The sequence below is a fragment of the Grammomys surdaster genome, unplaced genomic scaffold (genome assembly GCF_004785775.1).
Source record: "Grammomys surdaster isolate TR1022 unplaced genomic scaffold, NIH_TR_1.0 223, whole genome shotgun sequence".
NCBI lineage: Eukaryota > Metazoa > Chordata > Mammalia > Rodentia > Muridae > Grammomys > Grammomys surdaster.
In genome coordinates, this window is record NW_021604668.1 from 2,619,997 (window position 1) to 2,644,666 (window position 24,670).

Below are 24,670 nucleotides of genomic sequence, written 5' to 3' on the forward strand. Positions count from 1 at the left end.
AGAACAGGCTGGCCTCAAACTCACATAGCTATTCATACCTATGTCTCCCAAGTGCAGGGTTTAAAGGCTAGTGTCATGTCACCTGCGCTGCCTAGCTTCTTTGAGGACAGCCACCATAAGGTGCCTTCTGAGCACAGAGCATGAGGACGGTTTTTAGATGCAGCAGTCAGTAAGATGTGAGATTCCATGAAGAACAGCACCTCACTGCACCCTGTGTTTAATGTACACCGTACACAGTGTACATGAGAAAAAAAAGGCTCAAGGCTCCTCTACACAATATCTCAACACTCTACAGACATTGTAAAATGGTAGCCACTCATGTACAAAACTAAGGGCCATGTCCAGGAATGCAGAAAGAAGAGGAGAGAAGCGGATTCCAAATCCTTGAGAGAGGGATGGGGCAACATAATTTTCTCCATCTAAAACTAGGGTACAAATATAGAGAAAAACCACCACCACCAGCAGCAACAACAACAAAACAAAACAAAACTCTACAGAAGGCAGGGAAGGGATATGAGACTCCACTAAGCTAGAACCATGTGAGGGCGGCATGCTCAGTGAAGAGGTGCACAGCATGTCTGTTCCCATGGAAACGGCAGTGTTCTGAGACATTTAAACCACAAGCCTTATCTACAATTAAGGTTCAAATCAACCACATCTGGGGCATCTGGGACGCTCAGGTGAACATCAATGGGAAAACGGTCCTGGTTTTGACAGTCTCTAGTGTTTGACAAACACACACACACTAACCTCCACGAAGTGATAACTTTAGTACACGATCACACACACACACACACAAATCCTGAGGTCAAAGCCCACTCTAAGGAATGAGTCTGAACATGGCAAGACAACAGCTGCCCCAGGCACAGAAGCAAACAGGCCAGAGAGGAGAGGGCTTGGGAGTTTAGGAAAAGCAATCACACAACGTGTTTGCTTGCCTCCTTGAAGGTATTAAAAGTAGAAACCAACAACGCTAGAGATCGCACCAAGCAGGTGTGAATACGAGCTGAACAGCTGCAAGCAAAAATACACTCCTCGAAATTACAAATACACTGGGTGTATTAGATTGTAGATACTGCTGAAGAGAGGTCTCACGTACTGGAGGACAGATTTAGGGAAGTTCCTGTGAACACGAGACAAAAAGAGTGAAGACATGAAAAAGATTTTAGAGATAGGGATGCCTGATGTACTTCTACTTCAAGAGAGGATGACAAGAGTCAGTTTAAATCATAAATGGTGGGATGAAGATATTAGCTCAGTGGCAGAGTACATGATCCTAGGCTCAACTCCTCTATAGAAAAACAAACAGAATGAACAGAAGGACAGAAGGCAAGAGTTCTCAGATTCAGAGATCATAGTAGGGAGAGAGAGAGAAAGAAAAAAATAAAGTTCTAATAAACTGCCCCTAAATTCTTACCTTTATATCCATAGATTATACCAATTACTCAGTCCTCATCAGAGAGTTCTTCTTTTGTGGCAACTAAGACAGAAATGCACAATAGAGTCAACAGAGAATAAGAGACGGTAAAGTGCTCAGCTTTCCATGGAAAATCTTTATGACCAAGGCTTGGGAATCATCATGGAAGAGGGAGTGAAAAGATCGTAAGAGTTAGAGGTAGTGGGCACCTGCAGGGAGATGGTATTTGCAAGGCATGACAGGGTCCATTGCACACAGGAACGCACAGCAGGGAGCTGGCCAAGAGTAAATCGGCCACATTCCCAACATGGATAGAGGAGGGGCTCGTGAAGCCCCACCCTGAGCTGAGGAGAGTTAGCAACTGATGGTGAGGAACTTGAGGATGCCAGCTCAGAGAGACTATATATGCTTTAAGTAGATGATCCTACACTTATGCCCTTATGGTCAGCATTGAAGGACTCAGTGGGTTTCCAGACAAAGCATATGAAGTAGGGAAGAAAAAAATGGGGGAATCTAGGGGAGGGAAGAGTTAGAGCGGTGGATCCATCATTGGTCCTGCTTCATAGACGGGAGATGTGGAGACCATGGTGTTGATGTTTAATGTCACCCTATGACACAGTGTCTCTGGCTCTGTGCTACCATCTTCTCTGTGCTGTCTTCTCTTGCTCCAGGAGAGGACACCACCTGTGGACTGCGACTGAGACCCTTTCCTTCAATGGAAGCTGTCTCTTAATACTCTTGCCTTCCGGCAAACAGACAGGATATTTGAGGAAGAGAATGCTGGCCTTTTGGTTCAATGAACCACAGTAATTCATATGGATGGGGTCGTAGACCCACATACTGCTGCTCAGTGGCCTGTTTCTTCTGCAGGTTTCTAATCACAAATAGCCCTGAGTGTCCTGTGAGGCTGAGCCATGCCTAGGGTTTCCTCCCTGTCCCACAGGGTTGCTTATTGGCAACAAAGACCTTGTGTCAACATCCAGGAAAGTCCTGTGAGGGACGAGGTGGGCCTGCGAAGCTCACAAAAGCACTTGTCTGTAGCTCACGTCTCTCTGGCTCTTCACTCTAAACTGAGTAAAAGCTTCATTTTCATTTAGAGCAGTACTGAGCACACATAGAGGGCAAACGCCGGGCAGTTACGCTCATTCATGATGTCGGTGGAGCTGTGTGGTTTGATAGAACCTCAATACTTATATTTTATAAATCACATTGATTTTATCTAAGTATGTGAACAGCCAGGTGACTCCACTGGAATTATACAGCTGTCTTTCAACCCAGCTCATGTTGTTGAGCTACAAGCCATGAGTTACGGAGACACCAAGTGGGCCCAGTACATATCTCTGGGCTTGGCTCACCTGCCAGATCTATGTAGGATGGCCCAGTCAGCTTGCAGGCATCTCTGTCACCAGCACTCAGAAATCATAGGATGAGTGACACCTTTGAGTCCTGTTTCCCAGTTTCCCCTGGTGAGTGTCATCTGTTAGGCTGCTGGTTCCAGCCTTAGTGTGTTGATTTTTTATTTTTACTTCACTCAGAGAATACTAATAAGATGTTTATTTATTCTGTTTTAGTCACTTCGTCCACTACAAGGTCTACAAAGAGTGGAAACAGTAGAAAAGGAGATAACCTTTAAAACAACAATAAAGAAGAACTTGCAGTCAGAGGTACCAGATTCTCACATCACCCTAGATGCCCACCCCGATCCAACCAGGACAGCTGCACTCTTTTTATTCACATGTCTTTCACAGATTCTTTGTGTGCCACCCACCCTCAGGAGACAAAAGTCTACCTCAGCAAGCACCTAGCATGTGATGTACATAAGCCACCGCAGGGCCTTGCTGTGTGCCCATTTGGGGTCTGGTTGAAACTGGCCCATGACATTTTTCTTTAAGTAGCCAGATACAAGGCAGAAGAGATGAGAACAGAAATCCAGAAGGCAGGGAAGCTGAGTACCACCAACTCTAATGCTTTGTATAGTCAATTAGATGTTCAGATTTTTTTTTTAAAATAATGAAAAGAACCCTGCCATAAAGATAACCCCCAAGTAAAGAAGAACTCAGTCAATACGCTGTCTATATTACACCCATGCCACTAATAAAGAGCTGGCATCACAGTCCTGACCATGAGAGGCCAGGAGGTTACCCATAGGAGGATCCAAAAGTATTCTTTGTACCTCAGGAGACTCGCAAAGGTAGCCCATGGGAAGTGTGGGTGGCACTGTAGGATAGCTTTGCTAATGGGGCTCCTGTGGCCCTGTGAAGCTGGCAGCAATTGCCTACAGCATTCTTCCCCCATACACTCTGGGTTCCCTGCTCCTCTATGAGCACTGGCTAGGCTTCACTACAACTTGAGCCTGGACTGAAGCAAAGGAGCTTCCCTAACTGCCTTAGGACCTTAATGAATGCTGAGGGCTCTTCATCCAGGGGAGAGTCAGCACTAGAATGGTACAGGCTGAGGGGCTTGGCTCTCCTCTGGAAAGCAGTGGGATTTATTACGGCTTACCCTGCAGCCAGAGAACATCCTGTCACCAGAACCTGTGGTAGATGACAAGTGAGGGAGGGCTTAGTCCGTGCTCAGCTTGCCTAGGGTGTGGGGGAGAAAGACACCCGCACAAGCTGTAACTGGAAAAGCTGTCAACTTGGGAGAAAGCAACCTCCCATGCCTCATCATGGGCTTTTGGTCTCCAGGACCACAGGACTTAATTCCTATCTTAAGGTTCAGTCCTAGCACCTTGGGACCTGAGGCCAAAGATCCAGCCCAACTTCCCACATGCCTTCCAGAATGTTCTTTTCACTGATACCTGGTAAGTGAGTTTCTATACCAGAGCAGCCCTGCCCTGAGTTGATGTAATTTACAGTCTTGCACACAGAAGTGTGTGTGCCTCAGACACCAGGATGCACACTTAGGTGGCAGCTTATGACATAACTCTGACAAGACCATTTTTTGTATTTGTTTTTTTTTGTCCTTAAACTTTACCCTAGAGAATCGATTTCTGCCTCTTCTGGGATGATTTCTGCCATCACCCGTAGACGAGTAGCCGAATATTTAGAGAAGAGACAGGAACAAACAATCTGATTATTAATAAATATCCATTCTTTCCTGGCTCTGTGGTACATGTATGAGTTTGAAGGCTGGTGCTCACTCTCATCCAGAGTGTCCATGAATGTCCTCCATCCAGAGGAATTGGTGAAGCTCACACCGTGTTGGCCACAGGCACACAGTAGGAGCTCATGTGTGTTTCTGTGTCTAAATGAACAGGTCCTGGTTCCCAGCCCACCTTCAGCAATTAGGAGGACACAAACGGGAAGGAGCAGAGTGCTGTTTGTTTGTCAGTGTCAGTGGTCTGAGGCCAACAGGGTCAGGCTGAAGAAAGACTCTATACTCTGTACCTGTGTCTGTACCTCATGCCTGGCTGCATATCCTGAGCTGAGCCCTGTACCCTAAGCCTAATCCTGCACCTTGAGCCTGGTCCCATACTAAACCTGACCCAACATAGAAGAAAATAAAGACAGAAGAATGAGAATAACAAGGACATCAAAGTCTAGCCGTAGAAGGGGCTGGGCTATCGGAGCATGGCCTTGGGTGGCTTCCCAAGTAAAGGAGCATGGCCTCCCTTACTTTGTGGTTTCACTGTGATTGTAGGTGCTTGGTTCTTCTGCTTATGACTGCCTGTCACTATGGCTGATCCACTGGGGTGACAGAGCCCAGTAAGGTCTCAGCTTGTTATCTGGTGGGAACCTTCTCCTTCCATGTGAGTCAACCTGACACTTGAGTCCTTGACCTGTGAAGAGACAACAATTCCAAGGGGTCTTGTTTTTATAATCTAGCATGAAGGGATAGAACATAAAGGAATGTCTGAGGCCAACTTGGATGAGAAGAGCCACGTGGAACATAGCTCCCCACAGTGGTCATGTTTGCTGGACCACTTGAGTACTCCATCACAGGGGAAATATCCAGTAACTGATATATCCTAGTGTTTAATTTTGAGTCAGCATGGCTTTATGGGGTGCACTTATTGCCAACCTGGAGTTGAAACCATTTTTGTTCTTTCTTTTTTGTTCTTCAGTCTTGTAAAAAATTACTTATTTATGTGTACGGGTGGTTTTTTTTTTTTTTTCTCAGCATGCCTGTTTATGTGCCACATGTGTGCAGTGCCCATAAAGACCAGAAGAGGGCGTCAGATTTCCAGAACTAGAGTTTACAGATGGTTGGGAGCTGCCTTGTGGGCACTGGGGACTGAACTGGAAGCAGTGTCTCTCAATCCCTTTATTTAGTCTTTATGTTCAAATGATGCACGTTGCCCCCAGGCTCTACTGGACCAACGTTGTGAGTGAATACCCAGTGACCCCCTCACTCATCCCTGCCGTGTGTTTCAGCTCATTTGTCTTGCCAGCTGGCCAATTAGCAAGCACTTCCCCACTGAGGGTCAGGGTGACTGATAACTGCAATTACCTTCCCTGTAGCTTTAATGAGCCAAGGTCAATTGCAAAGGGCTGAAGTGTGTGGCTCCCACAGCCTGTGCAGAGAGGACCAGCATAGGACTTGACCCTGGGTCGCTGGACACATGCTTCTTTGGCCTCAACTCTGGCTCAGACCCATTCTTCTGAAGCCTGAGAAGAGTTTCACAGCCTGTGTACTAAGTGGCTGGGATCTGGGAAAAGTGCCCAGCATTCTGGACCTCTCAGGTCCTTTAACAGAGAAACTCTGAGGCAGGACCCTCTGTAACACAACACCCGTCTAAAAAGGGAGGCAGGACTACTAGGTGTGGAGAAAACAGAGATTTAAGGCATAACCCAGGCCTTCATGGCTTCAGTAACAGGATAGTCCTGCCTCCTGGTCTGCATCCTGGGAGAAGGCATTGGGTCACATCTCCTGCTGTGGAAGCAGTAATTTCTAGAAATACCTTACTCCCCTGGGGCTTACAGTCTGGGCAAAGGGAATGTCAAAATGGGTAAATGGGACCTTCAAAAATCTGAATGAATTCCTAGATCCAGTGTGAAAGGTGGACAAAGCCATTGCTACGTTCAGGAAGATGCCTGTGACTGGTTCCGGTGGCACTGGTGATCTCTATTTAGGCTGCCTTGCTTTAGGTCAGTTTGGTCTTGGCTAGTTGTAGGTTGAGGCCCACCCCAGCCCCCGCTGCGATCAGAATTGCCACTCACGTCCAAACACATTTTCTCTTTTTTTAAAAAATGTATTTTATACGTCACAGACACACAAGGTATTACTAAATTGTAACCCCAAGTCACACCACAAGCGCTGAAGTAAACCATTACTGACTTGACTCCTTCACCCCAGCACCATCTCTCACTGTGGATCTGCACTTCTCAATGGTGTTTCTAAAAGGGATGAATGTCCAAGTCCTTGAGAAGTCAGATCTAAGTTCAGTGATCCCTGTCCGTAAGGAAGACATCTGCTACAGTAAGAGACCGAGGACACTGAAATTCATGTATATGTACAATTAGCATACGGGTCAAGAATACACTAGGAACATGGCACATCTGCAGGGTAAATGATAAGCTATCTTCCAGGGTCTGAGAGAAGCCCTGTCTTATTGCTTTTATCCCAGAACAGCATTGTGGGATTCCTCTATTTTAAGAAGAGACAGAACCATGCAGAACAAGGACAAGTCACAGATAGTACATGAGAGGCCATGTGTCATATGGGATATAGAATGCTGCCCACCTCTGTATGTCCAACTGGGTCTTGGTTAACAAGATCCCTGAAGCACTGACTTGGAAACTTACAGAATCTTCTTGGTCAACATGGCTTCTGCCTGGCCTGTTGTATCTGCCAGGAGACTTGCTAGTTTTCCAGCTTCCTGTGACCACTAGACCATACTGTGACCAGATAAATCAGCTAAGGAAAGCAGTCCAAGGTGAGAGTGTAACGACAATTTACAGGGCTGTCTTGAGGCAGGAGGATTAACTGTATTACCCTGAGCCATGATCACAGCATGTGCTTCCAAAGCAAGGAACCGGACTCTGCCTCAGGTTGGAAGAGCCCCCATTCCCACTTGAAAAAATAACACGGGCACGTGTTGTTTGTTTCTGTCTCATGTCATGAAGATGTCCACTGCTAGGAAGGCCATGGGACAGCCTGAACAAGTTCTGAGTCATAGATATTTCTGTTAGAGAAACTGGACAGTAATAATGTACTGCAAGGCAGCACAGACTCTCCATCCTTGGTCACCAGGAAAAGTCATGGCCCTGCCATGAAGCTATATGTGTCAGCAAACAGGCTTTGGATAGCTCTGGTGACTGACTGAAGACAGCTCATACCTCCTCCTGCCCTTCATCTTCAGCTTCACAATACCCATGAATGACATTTGTTGATAAAAAAAAAAAAAAGACAGCATTTGTTGAGCTGGGAACAAAGTGAAGGAGGCAACATCCACTATTAGTCAAAAGGCAACAGACTGGCACGCACTGACTTTTAGCCATCACTAAAAGGCACACACTTCATCTCAAGTCCCAAGGGAGCATGCATGCATATACACATGTGTTCTCCAAGTAGGACAGAAAGAGTTCAGTGGTGAACACACCTTTTATTTATATCTAGGACTCACAAAGGGACACTAGAAACTCCCAAGGTTAGGGAGCAGCTGACAAAGGGACACCAGTAGAACACAACCCACAACCGTTACAGTGAAAGCACACCCTGCCTCTGCCTGTCATTATTTCATAGAAGCCAGAGTACTTTAGAGGATGCAAGCCTTACCAGGATCATGTGGCCAGTAGAGATGTCCATGTTAGACTGGACAGGCTCCTCAGACCAGGATGAAGTGCTGCTCCGAGCCGAAGGACTAGGCATTGGCCCATCGCTGAACTGGGATGAGACACTGTTGATACGGGATGTATGTGGTCCCTCTGAGCGATCCTGAGGCCGAACAGCCATACGCTGGCGGCATAGCTCCTGCAAGACAATCAGAGGCACAGTTGAGGGATCAGTAGCTACAAGAAAACCTACTTGGTCCTACAGAACTGTAAGCCCATCTTCTCTACCTGACTATTCAGTCGCAGTCAAGTCTACGCTAGAAAGTATTCTTGCTCTTGGCCACCAGATGGACCATAAGGATTCAGCATGTCCATCAGTGTGTTTGAGACACTGTCCTTACACCCCTGTGAGATCTACAAGCCACTGAAGCGAGTCGGCTCTAAGAAGAAACGTGTTATTTCACACCTACGTACACACATACACGTGTGTACCCATGAGCAGACACAATTCCGTCACCAGACAGATTTCTAAAGCAGTCTTCTTGCCTTATTCTGGTCAAGAGCAATTCAGCAGTTAGATCGAGTTAGAATCTCTCCTTTCTCATTAGAATACAGGCCATGTGGGAGACCAGGAGTCTACTGTGAGGCTCAATATGGCATTCTCTTCTGTCCCCCAACAGCCCCACTCTAAACAAATGTGAGGATCCTAAGGTCTTGGCAGCATGACACGTTGGTGCTGGCCTTGACCGTTGGCCTCTAACTCCTACCTTCTGATGGACAAGAACTTATTCCGGAAGCTTCCAAGAGTTAAGACACGATGAGCCCTTCCCTCTGCGTGTGAGGAAATGGAACTGTGACTTAAGTCACCAAAATGAAGGGAATTGGAGAGTACAGCTGAGCCTGACAGAACAGCAGAAAAAAAGAATTGTGCCCTCTCTGCCAGTGTGAACCGAAGGCAGCGGCAGAAGGTCAGAGGACACGAGAAATGTCTTTGTATTATTCACGCTGGGCTGCTGTTATCCCTGGCATCAGACATCTCCACAGAGGCCACTATCAATGCAGAGAATGCCCCACCCCCATCTCACCACCTCTCTACAGTAGACAATAATGCCCTGGCTTCTCCCCCTACCCCACTTGTCCAAAACACAGTTTAACCCCCATGCTATGGCACTTGGGGCTGGTGGCCCATATAAGTCTTGAGTCTTGAAGGCAATTGAGATACTGAGGGTCATTATGGTTACCCTGGGTGTGACAAGAGAGTTAGACAAACCCCAGAAAACAAGACCTGTGTGAGTGGGAAGGGCTCTGACACAATGGGCCACAGGACCAGTGCGGCCCAGCCATTCCTTTTTCTCTGTTCCTCTATTTTTTTTAAAAAAAACATCATTTAATTGTCAGCTCACTCTCTGACAATCTCAAAAACAAGGCAGGGCAAACCAACAGCTAAGCCCCATGTTCCCCAGAAGAGGCTCTTCTCAGGCTGGTGCTGCAGGTTACTAACCTAAGCACATGTACACCTTGCACCCTTTTTATTCACTGAAAGGATGCTATGGATTCTGGCAAAGGTCACCGGGAAGAGAGGCTATGCAGTACCTCCTGTCCTCAGCCTAAGATTCAGTGTGCCCCCAGGATGAGCCTAGGGAAGAGAGAGAGGAAGCCATAGTGACAATCTACCTGTCTGTGCTATGAACCAAAGAGGGTGGCCTGAAGAGTAAGCATCTCCCAAGGGAGCCTAGTCCTGAATGGAATCATGGCTGGGACACACATGCTCTACATGAACTTGGGCAAGCCATTTGAAACCTCCAACCCTGGTTTCTTCCCTTCAAAATGGGAAGTGATAGTTGCCATGAAAGTTTAAAAGCTCATGTGTGTAAAATGCTTAGTATGGTGGGTTCCACAGAGATAACAGGCCTGACATCAACCAGCAGAGCTCACCAACCATGGCTGAAATGAATGTTAAAAAATAATTCTCTAAGGCTGGTCATGTAGTCCAGTGGGTAGAGTGCTGGCCTGGCATGCATGAAACCCTTGTGTTCTGTCTTTGGTATCACATAAACCTGCTATGACAATGTACACCTGGAATATCAGCACTGGGGAGGTGGAAGCAGGGGGATCAGAAGTGAAAACAGTGTACTTCCAGGAAGGGATGAAGTCTGACTGTCTGAATGAAAGGGTGTAGTTGGGGAGTAGGTGGTGGGTTGAGGATGATGCTGTCTGAAGTCTTGGAGTTAAATCAGGAGATACACAGGGGCTGTGTCCAGGGGATCCAAGCCCCTACTGGCCTCCACTGGTGTGCAGGAAGGCAGCTGTGGAGGTGTCATGCAGGGCTTTTCTAGTTCCTATTGATTTCACAAGCCCGTGGGAGAGCCAGAGAGGGTTAGCCTTTCCACAGAGTGCCCCGAGGATGCAGACACAAGGATACCTGAGATACAGCATAAATGGGTAGAGAAAGATGGGGAATGGAGCAGAGGACTCTGTCTCCCCCAGTTGGCTTGAAGGATACACATCCGATTTACCCATGAACTCAAATTCCTTTACTTTGGAACCGTGGCTTCAGCACTGTCTGCATGAGCTTGAACATGTTGCCTAACCACTGTGCCTCAGTTTCCTCTCTTGTAAAATGTGACAGCGGAACCGACTTTACAGTTGTGGAGGGTTAAATAACCCTCCAGGTGTGGAAGCACACCTGTAATCCTAGCACTGCGGAGGCTGAGGCAGAAGGCTCAGGCCTTACATAGTATGATCTGGACCCAAAACAAAAACTACAGAATACTGAGGATGCATCTGGCACAGTGAGGTGCTCACGGCCATTGCTTGCTCGTTACTTGGAAGAAGATCTCAGATCTGACCTCCCTGAGCTCACAGAACAGTCAGAGCTGGGCACAGACTTAAAAAAAATACTGCTAAGAGCACACACTGAGCCTTCACAAGCAGCACAGTCATGGGCCACTAGGAGGGGGCCACTATTGAACAGCTCCTGTGGAGGAGACACCAGGGCAGCCTTGGGCTGAGTTCTGAACAAGAATTTCCATGCTGAGCTGGAACAGAATGACAGCATCCAAGGGGAAGGAGCTCGGTTCTCTGTCTCTCCCTGATGGTAGCACTGCTTGCTCTAAGACACGGTTTTGAATCTTCACTTAAGCTGTTCTGATCTACCTATCTCTTCATGGCTCATATACTCTTAGGAGTAAGTCTTCAAGATCCTCTTCCTCTATGGAACACCCATATGGTATTTACCATATGGCTTTTCTTGCTCATCAGGGTCAGAGAAGAAATGCCTCCAGGGGATGACTGACCTTGGAAAAATACTTCTGCCCAGCTAGGGAAGGTCACTGTGCATAAACGGCTTGCCCTGGCTCAAACAGTGACTTCATGGTCCTCAATGCACCTTTGATATCTTTGCAGCATGTGTCAAAACAGAATCATTCTCTTGGTTACACACTGCCTACACCTGGCACTATAGCCTAGATCAGGACAAGGTAACCTGCATCTGCTGTACCTGGGCCACAGTGGACTTCCCACCTGCCTCATCCTCCCAGTCTTTCCAGTCTGAGACCTGGAAACCTGTAGCAGACAGTCTATGAAACATCAGATTGGGCACATGGAGATAGAAAACCATATCAATGATGTAACAAACACATCCAGGATGAAGCCTGGGCTAAAGACACCCTGTGTGGGTCCTGGGACTATGAAACAGCAAGCCCAAATTCCAATGCTTCTCAATGGAGTAGCATAGCTTTGTTTGAGATGTTCCCCTTTCCACTGCCTACTCTCTCCTCACCTGTCTGCTGTGCTATGATGTGTGTGCGTGTGAAGGTGTGAAGGTGTGAAGGTGTGAAAGAATCTACTGGTCAGCTGATAGAGGGGCTCTGGGTATCTCTGTCAACTGGTGTTCCTCAGAAGCCCGTATAAAACTACGTCCTGCATTGCCTCCTGTAGACCACAGTGGACAGCGATTCTTTGCTGTCTTGATACCAGCAGAAGGAAGAAGGGAGATGCTGAATGTATTGTCCTTCAGGTTGACCTTAGTTTATAAACTAATAGCACAAAGGTTATAGCTTGCCTTTTCTTTGTATTGTACTTTAACACTTAAGAGTTTTTCTGAGGAAAAAGTTTGTACTTTTCATCTCAATGAAAACAATGCAGCCTGCTACTTGGGCATATGTGTTCCCATGTGACATGTTTGTATGTGAGTGCATGTGTGTATGTGTGTGCGCATATGCATGTGTGTATGCACGCATGAGTGTGCATATGTGTGTGCATGTGCGTGTGCATGTATGTGTGTGTGTATGCATGCATGTGCATATGTCAGAGGTCAGTATCAGTGTCTTCCTCTCTCCTTTTTTTTTAAGATAAGGGCTTACTAGGTAGCCTTGGCTGGCATACAGGGCTTCACCTGGTTCTGTCTCCCAACTGCTGCTAGAGTTAAAAATCATCAGGAACAACTCTATCTTTTTGAAATAGGGCTGCTCACCAAAATTAGAGCTGGCTGATTTGGCAAAGCTAACTAGACCACTATTGAGCCCCAGGATCCTCTGGTCCCTGCCCCCTTAGTTCTGGCAATCCATCCATGCATCACCACACCTGGCTTTGTACAGTCGCCAGGATCCAAACTCAAGGTTTTCAAGCTTATTGGGTACCAACTTTGCCAAGTCTATTGATCTGTAAAAAATGGTCCAAGCCTGCTCCGTGCAGAACTAAGTCTGGCCTAGTTTAGGTGTGTATACCCCTGAGTTCCCTTCCAGAACTGGAAAACTGTAACACACTCAGCCTCTGTGTGCTGCCGTGTCCTTCATTCGAAGAGTACTGTCCACCCCTGAGAGGGTGAGCACACACACACAGTGACCCACGACAGCAGGGCTTCCTCACCTGCAGGTAAGGATGAAAGGCTGAGTGATCACAAACATTTACATAGTAGGGATTTGAAGTCACAGCCTTCGAAGCTATCCTGTGGGCACTGCAGGTAACTAGTGTAACTCCTATTCTAAAGGATCTGACACCCCCTTCTGATCTCTGAGGGCACCAGGCTTACAGGTGGTCAACACACGGAATTGCAGGCAAACATTCATACACATTAAAAAAAAATCAAAAACCTTAGATTTTTTTTTTAAAAAGAAGTCATTTAATAAGCTCTATTTCTGCTTCATTCTGCTCACCCTGAAATTATTTTCTGCAGGAAAGCCAAGCATCTGGTTTTACATGAGTCAAGGTTCCTAAAAGATTAAGGGAAGACTCCTTAATCTGCTGCAGGTGATAGTGTGGAGCTGTGGTTCCATCCCTGATATTGTTGCTATACCTCCTAGCTTTTAATTCGGTATGACTTAACCACAGCAGTGTGTGAACCACAGTATTTTAGCATATCCACATGGCATATGACTTGCCGAGAAAGGTAAGACACATAGGGTCTGCAGCCTGAGGCCAGTCTCTTTCCTTAAACGAATGTGAAACACGTATCTTTGGAGTATAGCACTGTTTCCATCATACCCAGAGCCCACTGGAGAGACCAGTGTGCAAGCCCAGGGCACTGGGCCCCAAGAACTGTCACCAGTGCCCTGTGTGGCCTAAGAACAGGTTCTGAGTTCTTGAGGCTGTCTCTCTAGAACAGCATGTGCAGAGTCACCACAGCCTGTATCAGTTCTGGCCTGGGAAGCCGATGCCACCCAGAACAGGTCCTTGGGACATAAGGACACAGAGTAAGCTTACAGAGATGCACACCTGCCTTGTGAAGCCATCATTGTCTCTAGCTGTACATCTGTTTGCTTGTGCTCTGTGTTGAGCTCAGGCCCCTGGGAGGCTTCTGCAGGGTCCTCCAAGTATTTTATACTTCTTTATGGCACAATTTGCAAAATAAGTTGAATAGGATTCTGGGGGCAGAAATTCATCCATACACACAATAAGCAAATGCCTCATTTCTCAGCCTCGAGTCTGACGGGGAAAATTACAGAGTGGGAATCACTCCCAGAGAAAGGACCTGTCACTCTCAAATTCCAGCAAAAGACCAGGACTACAAAGGCTGGGGAGCGTTCCCGCACCTTTCGAGGAACAATCAGCACAAAGCTGTGCCTGACGGAGTGTGCACACAAAGGCCGCCTGGGATTTTTAGGGTTATTGGTGGAGCATAATTAGTAGTAACAGGACAAAAGTAAGGAAGAAACACACAAAGGCACAGAGGAAAAATGGTTCATTACGATGTGCTGGGCGAGAGAAAGGCCAATTACTCTGCAGGTTGGACACAACCCCAGGAGGCCACCCTGAACCCAGTAGCCCTGGGGAGCCGCTGGTCTCCTCAGCAAGGACAAGGGCAGTGGACACACTGTGTCTTTAGGCACCTGCCAGAGCAAATGGTGGAGGAGAGCCCTGTCCTCCTCCAACCCCATAGAATGTGACTTCAGGGTGTCCTGCCTAAGGAAGGAGAAGCCAGGCTGGAAGCAGGCAAGGAGGCACTGGCCAGTTGTAGGTGGTATAGGTTACTTTATTCTTTATTTTGCTTATTAGCGCTTACCCATTTGAACACATACTACCTTCATAATAAGAATAACCAGTCGAAGGCATGTTTAAAATTCATAACGTTCTACGATCAATGCAACATTTACAAAACAGGCACGGACAGGTCTGGAGGTGTCTTTCGGGATGAGAAAGAACACCCAGAGTGTGTTTCTTATGTAATTATGTCACCTCATTCATAGCTTAGCTTTATTTCAGTGGCTTTTATGCCATCCTGAACTAACTGTTACAGAGGAGGAGGATTTTCAGTACTAAATGAGGTTGGCTGCTTCATGTGAACATTCCTAAGAGTCTCCCTGATGAGAACCGTGGGTGGAGCAAGCCTCCACCGCCGCCAAGGTCAAAGCAACAGCAGGCCCTCGACACACCCGAGCGCTCAATGTAACAGGCGCTACTGAGCCACGTGGCCAGCACCTTCGGGTGATATGGTTCCAGCACCTCCAATGAGCTTTTTTCTGATTCTTAGCCTCAAGGTACCCAATATACTCATGTGCCTCAATATACGCATGTGCCTCAATATACGCATGCGCCCCAATATACGCATGCGCTTTTACACTTCCACATGGGTGCATGCTGACTATCCACACATCAGGAAGACAGCCTTGCTGCCAGGCTCTGGACTGCTGTCTGCCACTCACCGCCTCCTGGGATTCCCTGTGCCTTAAGACCTGAGCTCTATGGCAGTGTGCTCACAGCTGGGTCTGATCTGAGGTGCTGTGCTTCACGGCACTGTGACTGAACAAAAGAGTGCCGCCGGGACTTCAATGTTTGTCGAGCAGTACTGAGTAATGTTCCCCGTTTTGCAAGATGTTTTCTCAAAATAAAACTTAAAGACAGACACATTTCAACCGACATAAGAGAAAGATAGCTTTCGCCACTCCTCCCAATCTGGAACTGTCTCAGCAGCATCTGACGCTAGTAACAGACAACATTGCTACTGCAGGCACAGCAGGCTCCTCGGAGCATGCATCTCAGCCAGCCACAGTACAATCATGTCAATGATGGTTCAGTCCATCCTGCCTCTCAAAACAAGGGTAGTGTCATTCCTGCTTTGTGGTGGGTTGCCCTGGTGCTGTATTATTCTTCTTCCTTTAGAGGAGCTGCCCCAAGGAGGAGTGGATCATATCCTCAGGTGATTTCATGTGAAGCTTCTCCCTATTCTAACTGGTCAAATAAAGACTAGAGCCTGTGATTGAGCAGTGGAAGGGAAAGGTGGGGCTGGAGGTTTTAGAGAGTGGGGAAAGAGAAGAATGAGGTGGAGGAAGACTGAGGAAGTTGGAAGGAAGATGGAGCAGAACCACATGGCCTGGAGAAGCCTCAAGTAGCAAGGGATCTTACAGCTGGGGAATAGATTAGTGTAGTGGTAGATACGCCCAATCTAGGTGAGCAGCTTGTAAATACTGTGAGTTACACAGCTTTTTGCACAGGCTTATTGGGGTTGAAGATTTACTACAACCACTGTCTGTCTTCTGTTCCCAGGGTGGAGGACCCACAACAGGGTCTTCAAAAGATACTTGCTTGTAGCACCCAGGTAGGTAGCATACTCTAAGAGTCCTGGACACACCACATCACAGAGTGGTGTGAGTCCTTGAAACAGCCACCACTTAGAACGGAATTCGAATCCTGACAGCAGCAGCCCAAGCTTCCTGAGTGATATGTGAGAGATCACTTGGTTCTCAGTGGCCCTAGAGAGCTGGGAATGCGATCTCCTGTCCCACTTTAAAGTACCGAAGACGCAGGCATCTTTTCTGACTTGCAGTGCCTGGAGGTGAGGACCTGAAACTAAATCATTCCGCTGCCAAAAGTTACTAACATGCCCCAGAGCTCAACTGCAGCTTGGCTGTCACAGAAACAGTCCTTCTCTCTCAAGATTTCATCTCTGCTGTTTCTGAGGAACAGGCCATTGAAATCAGGGGAGCATTGTAAGAATAAAAACATGAGGTAACAATTTAACAAGAGCATGCTTGCTCTTACATGATCCACCACGGCTGAGATGGGTTTCTATATGAAGTTGCAATGCTTCACCTGAACTTCAGATACAGAGCAGGGAACACTGAATATGTCACACCCAGACTCTTCTGGGTGTTATAGGAGGGTGAGGCCCACAGAAGCAACTCCCAGCTGCAGCTTAGAGGATGGAAAATAAAACTGCCTCCAACATCTGAGGACTCCCCACACTGGAACTTTAAGTGCTCCTGCGGGGAGGGGCAGTGGTGAATTCCCAGCCCATCAAGGCCCCCAGGATCTCAGCAAAGGAAACCAGCCTTGGACATTCATGGCTTAGTTTCAAATTCAGACAGTTTGAAATAGCCGAGTCAGCGGGAAATCAATCATTTGTCTTTGGGGGCAGCATGGGCCTGCCGTGGAGAGTCTGGGACCTTCCTAGCATTTTATTTAGTAAAAGGCAACGGGCAATCACCACTGACATCTTCACCAGCAACATCTGTAGCTTACTTCTCACACACTCCTCCAGTCTCCGGGAATCACGCACGGTGGTTTTCAAGGGTTGGAAATGGCCTCTCTGCACAGCGGCTTTTTATACATCAATATCTTAGTTCAGTGTATTGACTGCTCTTCATTGATCACCCACAGGCCCCCTGCCAGGTGCTGCAGACTGTGCAGATGTGGCCCTTGGGGTGGGCCTCAGCCCTGTGTCGGAGGCAGGGCAGGTCAGATAGGAAAAGTGGCAACTGCCCCTGTGTACAGCTATAAATGGGGAGGGTGTGAATGGGGTGAAAGCCTCAGGACTCAGCCTGGCGCTCAGATGAGGTTAGTCCCCTGGGCCAGGATGGGGTCTGAGCACACTGGACTGACAGATGGGAATGGTGAGCACTGAGGAGAAGCAGGGCCTCCCCAGGGCGGGGGTCAGAACAAAGGCTCAGAGCAGAAGAGGACAGGAGTGGTTTGAGGCTGGGAGAAGAGGGGCCTAGGACACAAAAGGTATTCAGACTTCCATTCTGCCGTTGCTTAATTAAGCCAAAGGGCAGGGCCATGGAGGGTGTGTGTGTGTGTGCTGAAGCAGCTGCTCCAGGACTCATCAGCCCCTTCCCCCTCTTTCCTCTTTACCCTCTCCTCCAATGCAGATCTCAGTGAGCACAGGAGTGCCAGAGTGCCTGGGGTATAGGGGTTTGGGTGTGGGGAGTTGTCAGGTGGTTATGTGCAAGTCCCTGCCTGGGCTTTCATGTCCATAACACTATTGAGGGTCCCTCTGCACCTGAGGGACAAAGTCTGCTCCTCTGTCAGAGAGAAACTTGTGAGTGGGCAGGGGTTCAACTTGTCCAGAGTGAGGGAATGAGCCAGAAGGGGGTTACCAGTCTAGGACACTGCTGACAAGAGCACTTAGTCTTCCCCACTAAGGCACAGCTCAGCTGCACTGAGTCAGCCTGAGGCATGAACTGGGACCATGAAGGCAGGGTGAGGAAATAGGAAGCCAAGGTGCAGCTCCATCTCAGGGCCAAAGCAGCAGCTCCAGAAGCATGACTGGTTTCACTTGGGGAGGGAGTCACTTAAGGCTTAGCTTTTTTATTCTCCATTGATTCTGGTAGGGAAGAAAGCCACGCCACGGGGGTTTGGGTGGGGTTGGCATAACGTGGAAATCTGCAAAGTAAGAATGAGTTCCATCTCAATTAATTCTCTTGATTTAATTACAGAACTCTTTATTTTCTCCCACTTAAAACTTTTCTGTCTCTGTGCAGGGCACTGGGTATGGTTGCCTAGTGATTTCCCATGGAGACTATATGGCTTTGCTCCTGGATATCTGAGTTCTGGCTTCAGTATATTTCAGGGCCTATACAAGAGTGTCCTGTTGGTGTTTCTTTATGTAATGTTATTCTGCTTCACTGTCTTTGAGGTGAGGGGAGAAGGAAAATGACAGCAATCTTTAACTATATTTAAAAAAAAAAACAAAACAAACAAACAAAAATAACAGGCCCCCGCCTATTCTCAGCAGATTTCCATTCCCGAATAGTTGGTATGATAGTCGCCCTACACACAGGCTATGTATAAACTTTTCTAATTGATCTGCTATGATGTGTCACAAGTCACATTGTGTTCTTCAAACACCATGGTTTCGTGGATTTTCAGACAGTCACCTTTACTTACTAATTGAATTACAATAATTAAGTAACTGTATGTTTGGATACATACGACCTTACATCCAGACACTTGATTCTGCCGGTTGTAATACTTCATATGCTAAAGAAAATCTTGTGGGCTCAGAATGTAGTTCTTTTGGTAGAGTGCTTGCTTGTATAGAGTCCTGGTATTTATTTATTTATTTATTTATTTATTTATTTATTATTGTCAACTTGAGACACAGACTATAGTTTTTCAGGAAGAGAAAACCTCGGTTGAGAAAATTCCTTCATCGAGTTGGCCTGTGGAAAAAAGTCTGTCGGTCATTTCGTTGATTTCTGATTGCTGTGGGAGGCCCCAGCCTACTGTGTGTGGTGCTATCCCTGGGTCCTGGGTTGAAAAGAAAGCCAGCCTAGCAAGAAAATGAACAAGCCAGTAGCCACTGTCCTTCTATGGCTTCTGCTTTAGCCGCTGCCTCCAGGTTCTTGCTTGAGTTTCTGCCCTGGCTTCCCTTCATAATAAACTGTGATGTTGAAGTGTAAGCTAAATAAACCTTTTTTCCCCCTCTAAGCTACTTTCAGTTATACTGTTTTACCACAGCAATAAACTAAGAGCAAACAGAGGCACTAAACATACACAAAGCCCTGGTTTCAATTTCTAGGACTACAAATCATTCATCCTGGTGCATACAAGAAAACCAACAAACACATTTGGGAGGTAGAGACAGGAGGAGGCAGAGTTCAAGGTAAGCCTGGGCTGTGTAACATTGCCTCAAATGAAAATCTTTAAAGATGGCTGGCTCTTTTGTGTTTGTATAAATGGCCCACCATACTCTCTTCTTGATTGCCGGTAATTTTCCTAAGCAGAAACTGAACACTTGGGGCATCAGAGTAAAAGCGGGATTATCTGAAATGAAGGAAGAAAAGAAGGAAGGTAGGGAAGACCAGAGGGAGGAAGGTCTGGAGGGAGGGAGGGAGGGAGGGAGGGAGGGAGGGAGGGAGGGGGGGGGGGCGGGAGAGAGGGAGGTAGACAGACAGACAGACACACAGACACACAGACACAGAGAGGTAGAGAGACAGAGATTGGGGGACAGAATGAAGAACACTGCTACAGGGCTCTCACTGTGAACAGGCAAAGTCACTCCCAGACCTACACTGAGAAAGATCCACAGGATTCTCCCGGTAGAGAGCACCGTGCACCCAACCCTCTGCCTTTCTCAAACTTCTGCCTTGAGCTCTGAGGAGACTCCTTTCCTGACGTCTCCTCATTTCTCCAGGGACAATCCCAGGCTCTTATTTGCTTCGAGTCCTCAGACACCTGGCATGGCCACCCTGAGCTCCTTTGGTATCTTCAGAGTCAATTATCTTTCCCAGGGAACACACAACACTGGAGTCTTTCACAAACGCGCTGGTGCCACCTTCATAAGAAACCAAGTCTAGCAAGTCTCGGCTAGTTCAGGATATTCTGTTGTTAGGAGATATAAGTTTTGTGGTTTCATTCCAAACTTTGCAACTCTCAGGTCTTAAGGTTGCCTGGGTCTTTTGAGGCACTTCTCAGGGGCAACCCCATGTGTCCAAGGGCTTAGGATAGAACCCACACCCAGTGAAGCTACCAGCCAGCATTGGAGAGAGGAACAGAGGAGTAAAGGGTTCCAGTCCTGTCAGCTGCTCAAGAGCCCTTGAAACACCTCTGTACATTTCCTCACAGGCCCCCAGTTATCCTGCTTCCCCAGGTCTCAGTCCTGGGTTTACACTTTGCTGGGCTGACATTTGCAAGCTATTTTCATCACCCAGTGCTTCCTGGTCTGACTGTGTGACTACCTTCCTCAAAGCTCTCTTTCTCTGTATGGAAGTCTCCTTTGTGTCCCTGGGCCTCGCCATGTCCCTAACCCTACCAGTGTAGATCTGTTGAGAGCTTCCTGAAAAGCAGTATTACCCATGGGTGACATGATCACACAGTGGAGCACTTTGTCCCCTGCCTTTGCCCACAGTCTGCTCTGCAGCTGGTGTGGTCACCTTAGAAACCCAGACTACAGGTACTTCACACCGAGGTGCTTTACCCTAGGGAGTTGCCAGCTTAGATGATTACGGACCAAGGAGTCTCCTGCCTTGACTGGGAGGTTCCTCTGCCCTGGAGGGAGTCCAGCTGTGCTACATGGGTCTGTCTGTGTTAGGATGCACACAGCTTACCCACATTCTCTGCTCCTGCCTCCTAGGGTCCTCCTTGACCTGTGTCATCTCCCCGTTTCCTTTTTAAGCCCCAGCCAAGCCTATCCTGTCTACTGTTTCTGTCTACTCAGCTTCTACCCAGCAAATTGTTGGTGTAGGACTCTCTTCACTTATATTTTCTACCTAGACACTTTCATCTTGGTGTGACCTTGCCAGGCATTGAAGGATTGTCTATAGATCCTTAAGGCTGACCAGCACTCAGCACTATCTGAAGGCCCTAGACTTAGGACTCAAAACACACATTTAAGCCTCTCCAGCTACATCCCATCAAAGGTCCCCCTTTTTTTGTGGAGGGTCTGCATGTTGGGTCTTCCCTGTCTCCTAGTATGCATTTTCTTTGTAGATTGTACTTCTGAGACACTCTCTGAATCAAGACCCAAGGCCAAATGAACCCCATCTATGGGGAAACATGTGACAAGGTAGAGATATCTGTCAAGACCCCACACAACTTGTAGGTACATCACTCATCAGAACATACTTTACAAAGCCCCAAATCACCTTTGGCTATTAGTTCAAGTAATGTGAAAGAAAGAAATTTACAAGATGAGCAATGTAGAAAGGGTTAAACAAGACAGAGGAAAGAGTTCATTTCGGCATTAAGGAGACACAGAAAATTGTTCTTTGCCTCTGGTTGCTGAAAACGAGAGGCTGCCCATCCATCAGAGCTCACAGATCAAACTACCCTTTCTATAGCTAGCAAGCATCTTACCAGCACATGGTGGCTAGAATCAGAAGTCTTCTCTACTGCACCAGCCTGAAGTGGATCCATGATTCCTGCCTACCCACTCTTCCTGATCCCAGGTATCTCAGGTACCACAGAATGCCTTATCTATACTCCTGCATGACTGGTTTCTGTCCTTCCATGATACCCTCCACTGGCAAGCTGGCCACAGTAGATTTGCCTGCCAGAAAACTGCTATTATCTTAGTATCACACCATGCTCCACCTTGATGTTTGCTTTACCTAACATCTCATCTCCAAATAGTCATAAACCAAGAGGTAAGGGAATGTCCCTATTTTCTATCTTCTGTAGGTCCTTCTACCATGGGAGTACTTTGGTGATAGGAGGCTACCATGGACATGGGTGCCAGGTGAGTGTTGTGGTCAGAGTGTATGCCTAGCCTAGAAGCCACTGCCCTAACAAGGTCCATGAGTAAGTATCACTGGGGATGCAGGGCAAGTCATGGGTATCTGGTGCCAATTTTGCTCTCCTATCAAATAGGGAGGTGAGAACCTCAGCTCCTCAAATGATTCTTGTGGTTCACCCTGACAGAGCTGACTGAGGGAACAGAATTGAAGAATGTGGGGAAGGAACCCCAGAAGGGCCTTCCTAGGTGGGCAGTGGTCACCTGAGCATCTTCTACTTTTGCTAGAGGTGGTGTTCTCTTGATTCTAGCAGTAAAATTAATAAGGTAAGCTAGAAGCTTACCCATGCTTCCGAGAGGACTCATATTTCCCAGAGATGCCACTCACTTGCCCTGTACTATCCAGAGAGCAGAAAGTAGCCCAGAAAAGCCACCTCCGGTATAGTAAGGCTTTATTCCTCTCTGTCCCTCACATAAAGCTTCCTAGAAACTGTTATTTAAGAAATATCCAGGTCTGCTAATAAGCCACACAAAGTAAAATCAAACAGTACCGTATTAACAAAAGGAAACCATCAACTCAGGCCTCAGGATCCTCATGAACTATTAGCTCCAATACCCCTTCCTTCTACATGTCTCACTAAGTGGCTTCCTATTTTAAAGACCATCTACCTCAGAGGAGTGTCCTGTGGTCTAGGACAGGTAGCATGCTGTACTTTGTCTACATATTTCTCTGGCCATCCTCCAGGTTTTGGTGTTCTCCGAGGGTCGGTCTCACTTCAGGAACTGTGCCCGAGGAAGCATTTCTTGCCCAGGCACCTCTGTAGAAAAGGCATGCAGTCACCGATTTGAGAACTGTATGCTTGGAAGTTTATGGCTTATGAGAAGAATGAACTCCAAATAGCTTCCCCCCTGGACAAACGCTCAGGTTTGAGCTTGCCGAAGCACTCCGATCACTGCAGCTCAGCATACAGGAAATGGACACATGCTTCTCACAGAGAATAGCCACATGCTTACACAGAGAATGGGCGCCTGCTTCAGACAAGGTATCAGACATTGAGTAGTAATGGGCAACTTTCCCTTTGGCATGTTTCCTTGCATGGTCGGTCACATTCCAACCTTAAGACACATGCAATTTGTTACCAATTAAAGAGTCATTTAGCATCTGCTTAATTTATAGCAAGGCCCAGTAATGATTCAGGACATCATAAGCCCAGGAAAAGCAGGAAGAGACCCCTTTGGAAGGGCTGACTGCTCTTGCATAGGGGAAGGTGCTAATAATTCTGCCTATACTCTGTAATATTTGCAAAGATAAAATAGAAACACTCCAGTTCTCGTCGCTGACTGTTCAGTAAGCAGAAACATCCCTAATGGCATTACATGTTAGGGTGTCTGTCTAATTTTGAAATGAAAGAGATTTTGCTTCTGGGATATTTGCACAAAAATATTGTTTCAACCTCAAAAATTTACTTACTCATAAAGCTGGGGCAGTTATCCAAAACACATAGAAAAGTCCAATGGAAAAGGCTTTCCTGAAATCTGTGCTTGGGTCAAGTGTGTCCGGGAAGAATTCAGTGTTTTGGACTTAATTAGAAGGCGTCCAATCTGTTCCCTATTACATGACTAGTGATTACACCGATTATGAAAGATTGAAGTCACCTCGACAAAGAAGGGTCTACTAATTCATAGGAGAATGAACCGATGTATAACCTGTCCTCTTCTCCAGGACTCGGCTTCCCTTAGCAGAGGTGAGCAGGCCCCTCAGCACAAGTGCACGGAGCAGCTTCAAAGTGCTGCAATCACAGGGCTCTGTCATTATATTAATAATCATTGGCTAATAGAAGCCACAGCAACCAAGATGCACATTTAGGAAGCCCATTTTTGAGAAGGCCCATAGCCTGATGCACCCTTTCCTCTAGGTTTGGTTCCAAAAGGCCTCCAAGTAAGTAAGGTAATCTGCAGGGTATTGTGAAATACACCATCAAAAGACAAGTTGCTGAATATTCTGTAGCAGTCTCTGCCCCTGCGTCAGGGAGGGAGAGTGGGCCCCAGAATACTAAACTCACTGCTCAGAGATGATCAAAGCCAAAAAAAAAAAAAAGAGAGAGATGCAGAATTCAAAGGGACTGAGAGAGAAAAGGGGAGAATGCCTTCTAATCATCTAACAACTTATTTTTGGCACAGTTTTTTACCCGATCGCCTCCCATAGAACTAGGACACCTGCGCGAGTAAGAGGCAAGAAGTACCCTAGCACTGACATCACGAGTTTGTGCCTTTCAATGAGTGGCACACGTACACAGACCTACGTGTTCATACAGGCATGTAATCATGTACACGCGCACATACATAGCACATGGAGGCAATTTTGGGAAAAAAGACAGTTGAGGGGGTGTGAGATCATGGAGGACAGGCATAAATAATTCAAGCGTGTTTTATAAATTTAGAGGAAAACGACACATTGGAGCAATGAGGAGGGCTCTGTTGACGTTCACAGTGACCTTTGAACATTTATTTTCGTTGTCCAAGATTTAAAAGCATGAACAAATCAAGCTTAACTGTATTAACCTGACATGGCTGTATAGATGATACCTTAGAACAAGATCAAAAGTAAGAACCTGACAAGAAGATTTGGTTTTCAGGAGGGGGGGG

The 24,670-nt window shown here is 47.0% G+C and overlaps 1 protein-coding gene across 1 annotated transcript in view; it reads right to left on the reverse strand.

Annotated features, from left to right (window-relative positions):
• Window positions 1-24,670, reverse strand: part of Ptprn2 (protein tyrosine phosphatase receptor type N2) — a 732,192-nt gene that overhangs the window by 83,204 nt on the left and 624,318 nt on the right. The window contains exon 14 of the mRNA XM_028773201.1: window positions 8,138-8,332. Within this exon, the coding sequence (XP_028629034.1) occupies window positions 8,138-8,332 (195 nt within the window). The remainder of the gene's footprint in view (window positions 1-8,137; window positions 8,333-24,670) is intronic.